This window comes from Argopecten irradians, chromosome 6 (genome assembly GCF_041381155.1).
Source record: "Argopecten irradians isolate NY chromosome 6, Ai_NY, whole genome shotgun sequence".
NCBI classification, from domain to species: Eukaryota; Metazoa; Mollusca; class Bivalvia; order Pectinida; family Pectinidae; genus Argopecten; species Argopecten irradians.
The window spans coordinates 2,044,767-2,059,372 of NC_091139.1; the positions used below are offsets into that span (position 1 = coordinate 2,044,767).

The 14,606-nt window shown below is 32.5% G+C and overlaps 1 protein-coding gene across 4 annotated transcripts in view; it reads left to right on the plus strand.

Annotated features, from left to right (window-relative positions):
- Positions 1-14,606, plus strand: part of LOC138324696 (sperm flagellar protein 2-like) — a 31,660-nt gene that overhangs the window by 858 nt on the left and 16,196 nt on the right. The window contains exons 2-16 of one of the 4 annotated variants that reach the window (XM_069269742.1): positions 176-278; positions 442-694; positions 977-1,194; positions 1,474-1,567; positions 1,920-1,990; positions 2,618-2,825; positions 3,326-3,514; positions 3,870-4,057; positions 4,984-5,149; positions 5,387-5,503; positions 5,787-5,889; positions 6,901-6,986; positions 7,577-7,594; positions 9,698-9,758; positions 12,262-12,330. In XM_069269742.1, coding sequence (XP_069125843.1) covers positions 176-278; positions 442-694; positions 977-1,194; positions 1,474-1,567; positions 1,920-1,990; positions 2,618-2,825; positions 3,326-3,514; positions 3,870-4,057; positions 4,984-5,149; positions 5,387-5,503; positions 5,787-5,889; positions 6,901-6,986; positions 7,577-7,594; positions 9,698-9,758; positions 12,262-12,330 — 1,944 coding nt within the window. The remainder of the gene's footprint in view (positions 1-175; positions 279-441; positions 695-976; positions 1,195-1,473; positions 1,568-1,919; positions 1,991-2,617; positions 2,826-3,325; positions 3,515-3,869; positions 4,058-4,983; positions 5,150-5,386; positions 5,504-5,786; positions 5,890-6,900; positions 6,987-7,576; positions 7,595-9,697; positions 9,759-12,261; positions 12,331-14,606) is intronic. The other 3 variants (XM_069269744.1, XM_069269743.1, XM_069269745.1) reach the window with 3 other exon arrangements.

Below are 14,606 nucleotides of genomic sequence, written 5' to 3' on the forward strand. Positions count from 1 at the left end.
ACACCATATGTCAATCTGCTTTTCATTCCTTGCTAGAAAAATACAAATGTACAATTAAATCAATCAGTAATGTAAATTGTAATGTTGCAGGTTTTGACATCTGACATCTATTGATTTGATTCCTTGTTTCATTTTATTCCTACATATTATAATTCTATAATCACTCTTTCCACAGACCAAAAGTTGTTCGCTCAAGAATTTTCTTCTGGATACTTGATTGGAGAGGTCTTAAATAAGTACCAACTACAAGATGACTTTGATCAATTTTCCCAAAACAAGTAAGTGCAAAATTGAATTTGTATTACGGTAATTATTACATTTCTCCGAAAGCTTAAACAGGTCAAAATGTTTATTTGTAGTGCCTGGGCAGTACACATAAATATCCTTACATGCTGTATGTGTATTTGTATTGACAGAACTCTTATTTTGGTGATTTTACAGGACAGCGGATTCAAAGCTCAATAATTTTACCCGAGTTGAACCAACACTTCATCTGTTGGCAATTCCATTTGATACAAACGTTGCTCGTGATGTGATGACAGAAAAACATGGGGTGGCCACCAGACTTATGTACCAGTTATATATAGCCCTAAACAACAAAAAGAAGGCAAACCTTACTGGTGTTGCCATGGAAACCATGAGACCTGCTGCCCCAGCTAAACTGAATGCTGTGGAAAGTGGGATCTATGTTCAGGTATGAGCAGTATTGTTTCAATTTTTGTTTTAAAGATCAGTGATCACAATAAAAAACTATCAGTAAAATCTAAACTGGACGGAATCATCTGGTTTTGATCTAAAAGTTATTTGAATAGAAAAAAGGTATGTTGCTATGTAAGAAAACATCACATTGAGAACTTTGAATGTTGCGGTGATAATGTGAATAGATAAGTCTACCATATTGTAGAAATAGCTCTATAAAAACGTTTATCTAAACAAACCTCTAAATAGCGCTGAAGATTTTTATTTCTTATTTCAGAGGTTGAAACATGCCACCCCTAGACAGACAGATTTGAATTTAGAAGCCCTCGTCGAAAGATTCCATGAGAAGCAAATTGAGATGGAAAAAACAGCTTTCAAAGACAGATTTTTAGAACAAGAACGTATCCGAGGTCAGCAACAAAACCAAAGGGAGGCTTTGCTTAATCGGTCCCGTCTTATGAAAGAAAAACAGAGTGAACTTGTGGCTAAAATACAGTAAGTTGTTTTTATTTATACAATTAATTAAAAAAAGAGCTTAATTGGTAGAGGTAGCTGTAATTTAGCTGAAAATAAGAAAGCTAAAATATGTGATGTCTGCACAGACTTATAATTGATAAATCTGATATAGGGAGTCAAGTATGATATCATTAAATGAAGTTTTGATCTGCAGTTTGATAAGGGTGCAAAATTCTTACTGTCATTATGTTGATGAGAAAATCTATGTTGCTGTAACATATATGTTATAGTTCAATGCATTTTTTATTTGGTTTAAAGGGCAGCCACAGTTCATATACCTAAACCTCCACCAGGAAAAACTGCCAAAGCCATTCAAAAGAAACGAGACTTGAAGAAGCAGAGAGAAGCTCATGTATGTATACCAGATGGTTATAATGGAAAGATACAAATTTTACTGTACAACACAATGAAATAGTAATTACAGTCAAACTATGTTAACTTGAAGTAGGTGTGACTACTTTTTCACTTTGAATTATTGAGTATTCAAGATAATTTCACTAGAACGCATATTAGGGGCCGCGGAGACCGAAAGGTTAAGATGTCTCGACATATTACCACAAGCCCTCCACCTCTGGATTGTGAGTTTGAATCCGATGTGGGAGCTTATTCCATTTTCTATTTTGAGACATTTTGTACCGGTGCTTAAAGGTGAAATTAAAATTTGGTACATGAAAAATAAATATTTTGTATTTTTTCATGAATAGGAAACACAGCAGTCAATATTTAATTTTGAGGACAAGATGAAGATGATTTTACCCCCATCCAAGGAAGATGAGTAAGTGGTTACATAAAATAATCCCTAAAAAGCATGGTAGAGGTTTTAATCTACCAATAAACGTGTTCCTTCGTTAGTTACATGTCTAAATTTTGGCTTATTGATTTAGGATATGAAAAGAGTTCAAATCTGTTGAGTAGACTGTAATTCTGGTAAAAAATATATTGTTTTAGTAAATGTTTGCATCTTCACTTAAAACATAGTTATAAAGATAAAGATTCTCCACTGCCAACAGAGCAAAATGATACTCATCATTTGAATAATAATTAAGTTGTATTAATCATGTATGTATAATTAACACAAAAATAATATAAAATCATTTATTTTGCTTTTGGTGCATGCATAGTCAGTACTTTATTCAATATCGATCATATAGTGCTATAGAATTTTTTCGGGATGCAATTAATTATTTTAAAAATATTTATCTTGAAGTAAAATTAGAAGCTCAAACTTTTCAATAGTGGTAATGGTGTAAAGTAGTAACTTTTGTAACTGAAGAAAAATACAAATTTGTCTGCACCTGTTATTTTATTGAGAAAAAATACTGTTTGTCAGCTGTGGAGCATTTTTAAGCCTACAATAGTAAAATTTCATCAGACATTTTATACAAATGTTCTTGTTTTGTAGAGAATCGATAGACTTGGAGTACATTATGGTTCGGGATGAGGAGAAGCCTATGGCCGAGTCAATAGACCTCATCAAGCCAGCCTCCAATGATGAGTACATTGGTAAAATCAGGAAACGTCTCCAAGAGGACCAATCTGCCAGGAATGAACGTGAAAAACGACGAAGAAAAGTTCTGGTTGATCAGCTAATGGCACATGATTCACAAGAGGTATGTTTCTGTTTGAGTCAAGCATGTTAAAAATTTCATAACAATGATAACATCGTATGTGTCGTATGCTATATTATCTTATATTGTCTTATTTGCACAGATTTGAAAAAAAAAGAAATGGTAATTATGGTAAAGAAATACATATGTTTCACATTCCAAATTTTCCTAATTTTTGTCTAACAGTGATATGGTGTTTGTTAGCTCTGCAACGTCTTTGTATTACACAGGCAATATTTCTTTATGTGAATTATTTTCACATAAAATTCATGTGAACTTTATATGAAATTTGTGAATTTCATGTGTGATGAAATATTGCATGTGCAATTCAGTTGTAAATCTCTATTTTTGACCCTTGGAAAAAGCAAGTCAAAATATAGCATCCCAAAATTTGATCATAGTGACATCCATAAATTAAGAAACAAGCCTAAACAATCAAAAGCAGAATTGATATTCTTTGATGTGAAAACCATTCTACCATTAGTTGTTTTGTACGTTTTCAGGAGGCCCGTCGAGAGGAAATGTTGGTGAACCGCCTGATGAGACAGTCACAACAGGAGAGGAGAATTGCGGTGCAACTTCTACAGACTCGACATGAGAAGGAAGTCATTCGTAAAAACAGGATTCTTCGGGAAAAACAATATGAGGAGAGACGACTGAAGGATTTCGAAGACGCGCTCAATAGAGAAGCTGTAAATGATTATTTTATTATTTTCATTTTGACAATATACTGTATTGACCCAATAGGCACCCAGAGCATTTGAAAAAACTGAAAAAATTGAAAGATAAAATAATTGCAAAAATACACAGTTGAAATGAAGCCTCAAAAAGGTGAGGGGCCCTTATAGGGACAGGAGCACTTATTGGGTCAATTAAGGTATATGAGAATGTTAGAGAATATTTCTACATTTTAATACCATTCTGTAAATAAAGGTATTTGTGAGCCCAGAATCCATCTACGTACTGTGAGTAAATTGAAAATAATGATGGAATGAGATTTTCAGTAATGTAATATTTATATATCAAACTCTTCCAATTTGATTGTAGGAGTTGGCAAAACTGGCTCGTGAAGAGTATTCAGAACAGACTCGTAAGGACCAGGAGAAACACGACCAGATCGCAGCAGAGCGTGCTGAGAACAAGTACAGGAAACATTACGACATGTGTATGGACGTGGTGAACGAGTTGGTGAACTTCACATGTAAAGTTGGTGAATATCGGGAACTTACTGACAAGTAAGTAGATGTAGTTAAAAGTCACGGTGCCATTTATTTCCAGAAATACGTCCAAGATCATTTAATATGTATATAGTTTAACCAATAGTCGTGCAAACACCTATAAAGATTTAGTTAATCATAGATAAATATTGAGTTGGTAATATATTTCTTTATATTCTAAATCCAAGGCCACACCAATTTGAAAAATAGTTCTACGGGAATTTGAAATGAAAAATTGGAGTGAGAGGGTGGAATTTTTCCAAAAAATTTTATTTCTCATTTTGGGAGAAATCGGAGCAAGCACATTGTAAAATACTATATTTTGATATATATAGTTTTAACATGTCCCAATTCATTGTATTTGAGTGATATTTGTTTGGTTTATGTTCTTGAAACGTTTTGCCAGCTTTTAATTATATAGCAGTAGAAATTGATATTAAAGGTAGTTGATAATCTTCTTGTCAATCTTGTATGTTCATATCATATAACATTTACATTGTCAATATTACCAGTTTTAATATAGCATCTAAATAGTATGAATTTGGAAAAAATATTTAGGATGGGGTGGTAATTTATGTTTTATTGCTAAACACCATTAAATAAATATGATGCAACTTATAAGTAATAATTCCCTGGATTGTGAGTTTTCCAGACTCTCTGCGTCCAGATTATCGCGGGTCCACTGTATAACACCATGAATTCCAAAGTCCTCTGTAATACAAATACCTGGTATATATATATAACACCATGAACTCCAAATACCTCTGTAATCCAAATACTGATATATATATATATAACACTATGAACTCCAAAGTCCTCTATAATACAAATACCTGTTATATATATATATAACACCATGAACTCCAAATACCTGTTTAATACAAATACCTGTTTTATATATATATATAACAACATGAACTCAAAATTCCTCTACATTTTATTAGGTTACTGCCACCGAAACTCATGCGAGAATGGAAGTCGTTGTTTGTGGCAGGCAAACCTCTGTTTGAGCAGGCTCCACCTGTAGAGTCTACTGAACCTACGCCTGAGCAAATCCTGGAGGATGAACGACAACAATTATTAGACGAAGGAGATTTCATGGAATATAAGGTAATGTTAACATTTGAGTTTGTAACCCTCAAAAGAGATATTGAAGTCTTAGCCTTTGGAATAAATGTATGATATCATATATTTTGAAATATTATGCATTACTGATGAAATAATTTGATTTCTCTGTCCAACCGTCATAAAGGTTTCTATCTTCTTTTTCAATCCATCATGATTTTATATACTTTATGATAAGATTCACTCACTCTTCATATAAATAACATCACTCTTTTCTATCAGAACATGACAGGAGAATGGCAGCCTCCCGAAGGATGCGAGGTGACCAAGCCTCCGAGAGACAACCCCATCGTTGGCCACATCATACAAAGGCTCTTCAACATGGTCCACCCTCCGAGTGTAAGAGTTCATTCTCTGTAGTCTATTCCCATCTATAGAACAAAACTTTCTACAAATGGGTGAAGAATTTATTTTAATAAATTCACATACCCGGCAATTAAAATAATGTAATGAATTGTTTTAGAGATACATATATTTATATAGATAATGAAAATACAGATGTACAGAAGGTCCATAACTTGTGGGAAGGTTATAGATTTGGAAATTGAACAATAAAGATTTATGGATAATTACTATTATACTGATGCATTACATGTAGGTCTTTGAACGTTTTCTTTTCTAGCCCCCACCACCACCTCCAGAGTTTCCTCCCTTCCCCATACGTGCCTGTATCTTAGGAAAAGTGTTCAGTGGAAAAACTACTGTTGTGAAAAAGCTGGCAGATGGTAAGCATACATGCCATACCTGTATGGGTAAGCAAGACTAAACCTCCCGTATTTTAAAGCCTTTTATTGTCTCCCGGCAGGAGAGTCTAAATTCCTGATTTCTATAAACCCCTCCGTTTTATTTTCGTTGCCACATTTGTGTACATGCTAGGTTAATTTTAGCACGAGAGTAACCACTCCCTGACCCCCTGACCAACACCCAAGTGGCCCTAATTAGCAGCCTTGGGCTATTTCCACCTTCGCTTGTTGTGTCACTTTCCCTCACGTCTGTGTATTACGTAAACTGAAGTCAAGAAGCCGATCAGCCGCCTAGAAAACAATCTCTAAGTTAATTATCCGTTATTGTCAGAGATTATTAAAAAACCCAGTCTAATATTTCGAACAATAAAACTGCTCCAGAACTGGGTGTATATAGGGATGTGACTACTTTTGCAAAACCACACATTCCTTTATTTCAGTAAAATTCAATATGAATGCAGAATTTTATCATAAAAAAGCAGATATTTAATTTCTTCATATATGTCGCGCGTATACCTCCCTCTTTTGAGACCAAAATCCCTCAAAATGGTTATCAATCTCCCTTTCTACCCCTAGAAAAATATGGCATGTATGGGTAAGCAAGACTAACAGAAGCATATAACTTTTGATTATCAAAGTAATTTTAAATGTGATTGCTACTAGAAAAAAAAGAAATTGTAAGCATTAAACTAATGTAGAATGAAAATGAATAGATTACACATTAAGTTACAATACAAAAAATCAACCTAAAGATTTTAAAAGTATATCACTTAAAGTCTAATTGAGAACAAAATTGACGCAAACCTTATCTTTTAATACCTTACTTAAATTCTTGATTGTTGATGTTTATATTTGTAGAACACCGCCTGGTGATGCTGTCGTCTGATTAGTTAATTAACGAGTGTTTATATTTGTAGAACATCGCCTGATGGTGCTGTCGTGTGATGAGTTAACTAACGAGGCTTATTTGATTGTTGTTGTTTATATTTGTAGAACACCGCCTAATGGTGCTGTCATCTGATGAGTTGATTAACGAGGCTGTAGAAGCACACAAGTCGGGTGAAACAATGCTGGTAGAGGTAGGTTGAGAAACACAGAAAGAAATACTTGTTCAGTGGAAAAAAATGAGGGGAAAATATTTCCTTTCAAATAATTGTATTATGTCCTGATTATCTCCATGGGATTTCCAGAAGAAAGTAATACTGAAATCTTCATCTTAAGTTTACCTGAACTGAAGTGTGTATACTAGGATGCTATGTCAATGATAAGATCTGATACTAAAATTAAGTGAAATGAAATATTGATAAGCTTTGATTTATTCTTATTTAGGTTCCAGGCCTCGATTTCTCGAAAAAAATGTTAAGTCCAAAACTGACTCAAAAAAGTCTAAAGTTTTCTTATAAGTTATTTATACATGACTTCGGACAGGACGAACTAGTTGTACCAAAGGACAAAAAACCAGTGTGATTGAATTGCAATTGGCCGTATTATAAGGAGAAAAACGTATTTTGACTTAATTCTTTACTATTGTTTCGAGAAATCAGAGCCTGGTTTTTGGCTTTTATCATGAAAGTTTTTTTGTAAATGAGGTGACAAACCTAAAATAATAATAAAAAATATGAACATTGCATATTTACAATGAAATGATATGAATATTGTGTATACCCAGAAATCGATGTCAAGACTGGTAAGAGAAGTTTCCACGCTGATTTATGGTGAATTAACATTTGTAAAGGAAACTTACAATATTCACAATGTAAATGTAGTGTTATACATCAACTCACCCTGCTAAACTAAGACGATGTACATGTTGGTGAACGTTCAGTAAATGTATCATGTTTTCACTATGGAGGCTTGGACTGATTTTGGTTATTCACTCATAGTAAAACTGTGTTGGTGAAGCTTTAAAAATAGAACAAATGTTTAGACAATTTTAAAGATATAAGTACATGTACTAGAGAATACTTGAATTTTGCATATTGTTTAAATGATGAAATAATGAAAACCTTTGAAGTGGTAATCAGATATTCAACAAATCTGTTAGCAAACAGAAATTCAACAAATCTGTTAGTAATCAGAAATTCAACAAATCTGTTAATAATAAACAGAAATTCAACAAACGTGTTTGTAATAAGATATTCAACAAATCTGTTAGTAATCAGAAATTCAACAAATCTGTAAGTAATCAGAAATTCAACAAATCTGTTATTTATCATAAATTCAACAAATCTATTTGTAATCAGAAATTCAACAAATCTGTTAGTAATCAGAAATTCAACAAATCTGTTAGTAATGAGAAATTCAAAAAATCTGTTATTTATCAGAAATTCAACAAATCTATTTGTAATCAGAAATTCAATAAATCTGTTAGTAAACAGAAATTCAACAAATCTGTTAGTAATCAGAAATTCAACAAATCTGTTAATAATAAACAGAAATTCAACAAACGTGTTTGTAATAAGATATTCAACAAATCTGTTAGTAATAAGAAATTCAACAAATCTGTTAGTAATCAGAAATTCAACAAATCTGTTACTTTTAACTCATAGCTAAATATCATACATGTATAGGGATGATCACATTATAGGCAGAATATTTTTGAGTAACACTTTAGTGTACTTAGATACTCTGGCATGACTTAGACAGCAATATTACCTGTATATAGATGTGTAATGGTGTCTGGTGACAGATTTATAGGATAACCTAACCCCCATTGTGTTGCTAGCTGTAGTATTGGGTACCAGTATATATCTTATTTCTTATTATTAATAATTGTATGACATTTTATCAGCGACTATATGTAAATGACTGAGTAGAAAAGAGAAATGTGCATGCATGCCTTTTAACAAAGATCATTCCTAACATCAGGGTTGGCGATTGTCTCATCCTTAAATATTGATTTGTTTTTGATCATTCAAATATTTAGGCAACAACAAATGAAGAAATAGTTTATGATATTTTTCACAGAACATATTCTGTTTTGTTTTAATGACTTTTGATGATTTATTTGGTTTTTTTCTGATGAAAAGTGCAAAATGGCTACTAAGAATGGATTTAAACACAATTTATAGAAATCTATAAAAAATACAAGACATTAGTTGGGTTTGTTGAAGTGTATTGGTGGAGTATGTACAGTTATATATAGTTAGGATAGGGATGTGTTTTATCTGTAATTGAATTTAATGGCTACCAAGTCGTCATCAATGGTATTAATCTTGGTGCTAAATTGTCAGATATGGTTGCCTTAATGCAATCATTATATTTGCCAAAGAATTATCATACTATCATACTCTTCAGATCTGACTTGAGGTTATATATCAATTGTCACATAATGAAAATGTGGAAATTTTGGCGTAGGGGAAATTTACTCTAGTTACGCAAAGGCCGATTGATCGCGAAAATTTCCCAAAGTGTAATATTTTACATGAATGAATTTTGTTGTTAAATGTCTTAAAGAGTATCCATTGCAAAAATAACTACACTGCAAAAGTTTTATGCATGCAAATCATAAAATTTAGTACTCGCAAAAATGTCCATATTTACAGTTCAATGTATTCATGTTGCCCTGATCTTTATTTTTGTTTTATATTAGATAAGTGATTTTATTGTTGATTGAACCGTGTACCTACATCAAATGAATCAGTTTTTGAAAACTACACCAAGAGTGATATGTAATTTATCCTTTTTAGATTTAATGAACGTGTAATAAAACTAATTGAAATCAATGTTGACTGAATAATGAAAGTGTTTGTTGTTTTCAACAAGTTCTGTAATAATTATAATTAAACAGGAAACAGAGTCGACTATGGCGGAAGAAAGGTCAGCCACAGACTTAGCAGATCAGCCACCAGGTAAGGTCTCCACGATACTTGATCATCAAATCAATGCTGCTGTTACTGTGCCTTCTGTTTAGTTAGTTACTTATCAGAACATCTTAAGGATGTATTCTTCTGAGGTTTCAGTCCCGTTGAAGTCTCGTTTCAACATAGATTAAAGAAGTTATGAGATTTTCAAATATGATTTATCAGTATCTGTAGCAAGTTGCCAGATGCAAATTTTGTCAAAAAATTACATTTCTATTTTTTTATATGGGGATTTTAAGAAATGGCCCATTTGGCGGCCATTTTGAAATTGCGTCTTTTTTCGCTTCAAGTAGAGCCACACATTTACCATTTTTTACTGAAATTGTTTTTACTTAAATCATCACTTCGCCAGCATTTTTAGCTGTATTTAGCTAATTTTTGCTGCAAATCGTTACTAGGTTCGTAGTAATTAAAATATTGAGCATTAATATGTGAAACGATACACTTTTGTGACTTTATTTTTACATTTAATGGTAATTTGGGCAGTTTTATTTTTTACTCTGAAATACTGAAAAATAACAAAAATTCAAATGGGGCAAAAAAGTAAGCACACGGACCACCAATTTTTCTTCCTGATTCAGAGCAAAGAGCAACCGTTTCCCTATTGATATGCAAAATAGTAACAAAAGTTTAATACCAAAACTTTTTCTATATAGGTTAAATTTGACAAAAATGGCTGAAAATGGTGCATTTTGTAGCACAAAATTAAGGGGTAGGGGTAGCATATATTGTTATTCTGAGAAAAAATATTAGTCTAATTGATCAAAACTGGTATACTTTTAAAGAAGACTACTAGAAAATGAATTCTACAAACATTCATACATATCAAACACCTCATTAGGAAATTATGGCTTTAATCTCTATCTTACATGGTCAAAACAGCAAAATTCCCATAAAATCCAATATTTTGTCAACTAGGTGTCTTTGAGTGACAAAAGCTCAAAAATGAGCACACGGACATATGTTTTTTCTTCCATTTTCTTTTATAGTATGAACTCCTTTTTCCAAAAATCTAAATGAGAAAAAAAGTTTAATACAAGAAAATTTTGACTTCTCAGAGGTGTACATCCTTAAAGATGCACTTCTTAATGTTTGTATGTGTAAATGGTTACTGCTTGGTTTTATTGTGAATTTTGTATTTACACTTTTGAAACCATACATTTGTGAATTTTCGTTATTTACAACTTTTGATACCATACATTTTTAGATTTTTACACAATTATTTGTATATAAATCAATTATAATCAACAAGCAATATAATTAGATTAATGTTGCTACATTGATATTGATTAAATGTAGAATTCAGTAATATCCCCCGCATTTGATATTGATTAAATGTAGAATTCAGAAATATCCCCCGCCATGAAATGAGATGTTTCCTTGCTGTAAGTTGAGACTTGTTGTGTTGCATATATGAAAACAGGAACAGAGATGCTTCCTTTAAATATTCTCATGATTTATGTAGCCTAGTCCTCATCGTCCATTCTTTATCTAAATTTTTGAGAAATTTGGCTAATAAGTGATAGTAGTTAGTACTAAATTGATTTACTGTACATGACCCTCCTGTAGATATAATTGGTGACTAGGGTAAACTTTGTTACCAGACCTTAGTTGTTCAAAGTTGACTCAAGTCTGAGACATAAAAATTTACTGAAAAATTTTGATTATAGAAGATGATGAAAAAAATAACAAAAACTTAAAGATACTCCACCAATGACAGAGCACAAATGACACAGATCATTTGAACAATAACTGATATCTAATCATTGTATGCACATCAGTACTTTTATCCATATAGTGCATAGTGCCATGGAGGTTTTTTTGGGATGCAATCACTTATTTTAATATTGAAGTAAAACAAGAAGCTCAAACTTTTCAATGGTGGTAATGGTTCAAAGTAATTAACTTTTGTAACTGAAGAAAAATGCTTATTTGTCTGCTCCTGTTGATACAGAAAAAATACCATTTGTCAGTGGTGTAGCATATTAAACAAGGATTGATTATGATATAGACAACTTTGAACAACTTTGGTGGATCTGTTTCTGGGTCTAGCTAGTAACAAACTAATTGTCAGTATAGTTATCCATATACTGTATTTCCTAACATGCTATTCTAAAATATATGCTGATCTTTACATGAATAGACCTTTGATTTGGAACTGCTATGTTATATTTCTTTGTATTGAAGCTCAAATCTTTTTATTAATGTAGTGAAAAAATGGCTGTTATGCTTTTAAGATTTTCAAACAAAGAAAAAAAATAAGGAGAAATGTGTTCTATATTGCTTAGTAGTTTGTTTTGGAAGAAATAGGCAAAAAGTGGAAAAATAAATGAATGAGAAAGAAAAATATGCTGAATATGCTAGCTATTCCCGTTCACTCTGTGTGACCCTGCTGGACCTATATATACCATAATCACTGGGTGACACTGATGTATGTATATATTGTAACTGCACTAACACATGTATATACCCATTACCATGCTTTGTCCAGGAATTGAGATTTGTGTACGAGCACCGACAGGGGAGGGCACTCTTGAGTACATAACACATCATGCCGGAGGTATCTGGGCACGTCTTGACGTGTGGAAAACTCTTGTTCTACCTATTATCACTGCCTATTATACTCTCCTAGTTATACAGACTGTATCACTGCATGACTTTACCTGAGTAACTAGCAAGGCCAAATAAAGATAAACTGCGTTTCTAACCTTCAGTCGATCAAAATCAAAGCATGACGATAAAGAATTTTTTCGAGAGTTTTTTTTTACGATTTTATTACTTGAATGTGCAATTTGGCATTCTTAATTAGTGCTTCTTGATTTTGAAACAGAATTTTGTGTATAATGTCCAAAAATAATAATTTATTTAAAGAAGGAAGAAACTGTTTTTGTTTGTTTGTTTGGCCTTAGTACAGATATTGTAAAACAAGAAACATGCATGTGCCTGTTTTATTTTCTTTTCACAATATTCAGAGTCATCAACCAATCAAATTTTACTTTCCATCAAAATTCTTTATATAAATGATGCCTTTATTGGTGGGATGTAAGTGGTTATTGTAGGACGTCACCATATATAGATATTGGTGGGATGTAAGTGGTTATTGTAGAACGTCACCATATATAGATATTGGTGGGATGTAAGTGGTTATTGTAGGACGTCACCATATATAGATATTGGTGGGATGTAAGTGGTTATTGTAGGACGTCACCATATATAGATATTGGTGGGATGTAAGTGGTTATTATAGCAGTCTCTTTTATAGATAGGAGTGGGATTGTGACAATCACTTATTGTAGGTGTCTTTCTTATAGATAGGAGAGGGAATGTTACAATCACTTATTATAGCAGTCTCTTTTATAGATAGGAGTGGGATTGTGACAATCACTTATTGTAGGTGTCTCTTTTATAGATAGGAGTGGGATTGTTACAATCAATAGTTGTAGGTATCTCTTTTATGGATAGGAGTGGGATTGTGACAATCACTTATTGTAGGTGTCTCTTTTATAGATAGGAGTGGGATTGTTACAATCACTTGTTGTAGGTGTCTCTTTCATAGATAGGAGTGGGAATGTTACAATCACTTATTGTAGGTGTCTCTTTTATAGATAGGAGTGGGATTGTTACAATCACTTGTTTTAGTTGTCTCTTTTATAGATAGGAGTGGGATTGTTACAATCACTTGTTGTAGGTGTCTCTTTCATAGATAGGAGTGGGATTGTTGCAATCACTTATTGTAGGTGTCTCTTTTATAGATAGGAGTGGGATTGTTACAATCACTTGTTTTAGTTGTCTCTTTTATAGATAGGAGTGGGATTGTTACAATCACTTGTTGTAAGTGTCTCTTTTATAGATAGGAGTGGGATTGTTATAACCGCTTATTGTAGGTGTCTCTTTTATAGATAGGAGTGGGATTGTTACAATCACTTATTGTAGGTGTCTCTTTTATAGATAGGAGTGGGATTGTGACAATCGCTTATTGTAGGTGTCTCTCTTATAGATAGGAGTGGGATTGTGACAATCGCTTATTGTAGGTGTCTCTCTTATACATATGAGTGAGAATGTTACAATTGCTTAACATTTGGATTGGCCATATAATAGGCAGGATTGTTACAATTGCTTATTGTATGACATTACTTTAAAATGTGGAATTGTTGCAATTGCTTATTGAAGTACATCATTTTATAAAAGTGGAATTGTTATAATTGCTTATTGTAGGATGTCAGTTTATAAGTGGGATTGTAACATTGCCTATTGTAGGACAATAGATGATATTTTCTGTAGTGTAAATTAGTTAGACATTATTTTGTTGTAGGAAAATAGTTTATCTTTTGATTCTATAAGCATTTTGGAAATACAAAGTTAATAGGCCTGCACATTTGGAGAGTGTTGTACATGTAGGAAAATGTGAATCCGATTCCTCTAGACTTACGACTCAGTGAGATGTTATTTTTGATGTTTGTGTGCTATTTATTGACAAGTACATGTAAATGGAAATATGAAATACATGTAAGGAGTTTTAGTGACAATCTTATTCTAGAGATTTTGTTTTATGGTATCAATTCTCTGGTGTTCAGAGCTATAGGGACCTGAGATAGACAAACTCACACTCTCCATATCCCACAGTACCTTCAACCTCAAGTCAATATTCCATAAAGTAAAGAGGGAAAACAATTTGAATGAAAGACATTCATTTATACATGGAATGTAGATTGTATTATTACTTAATCCCATTTCCCCCCTTTACCTATAGCTATAAAAGCATGCATTACTACCCTATAATCCTCCATTATCCAATTATACTGAAAAAAATGTGGATTATATACATATTCGGTACTG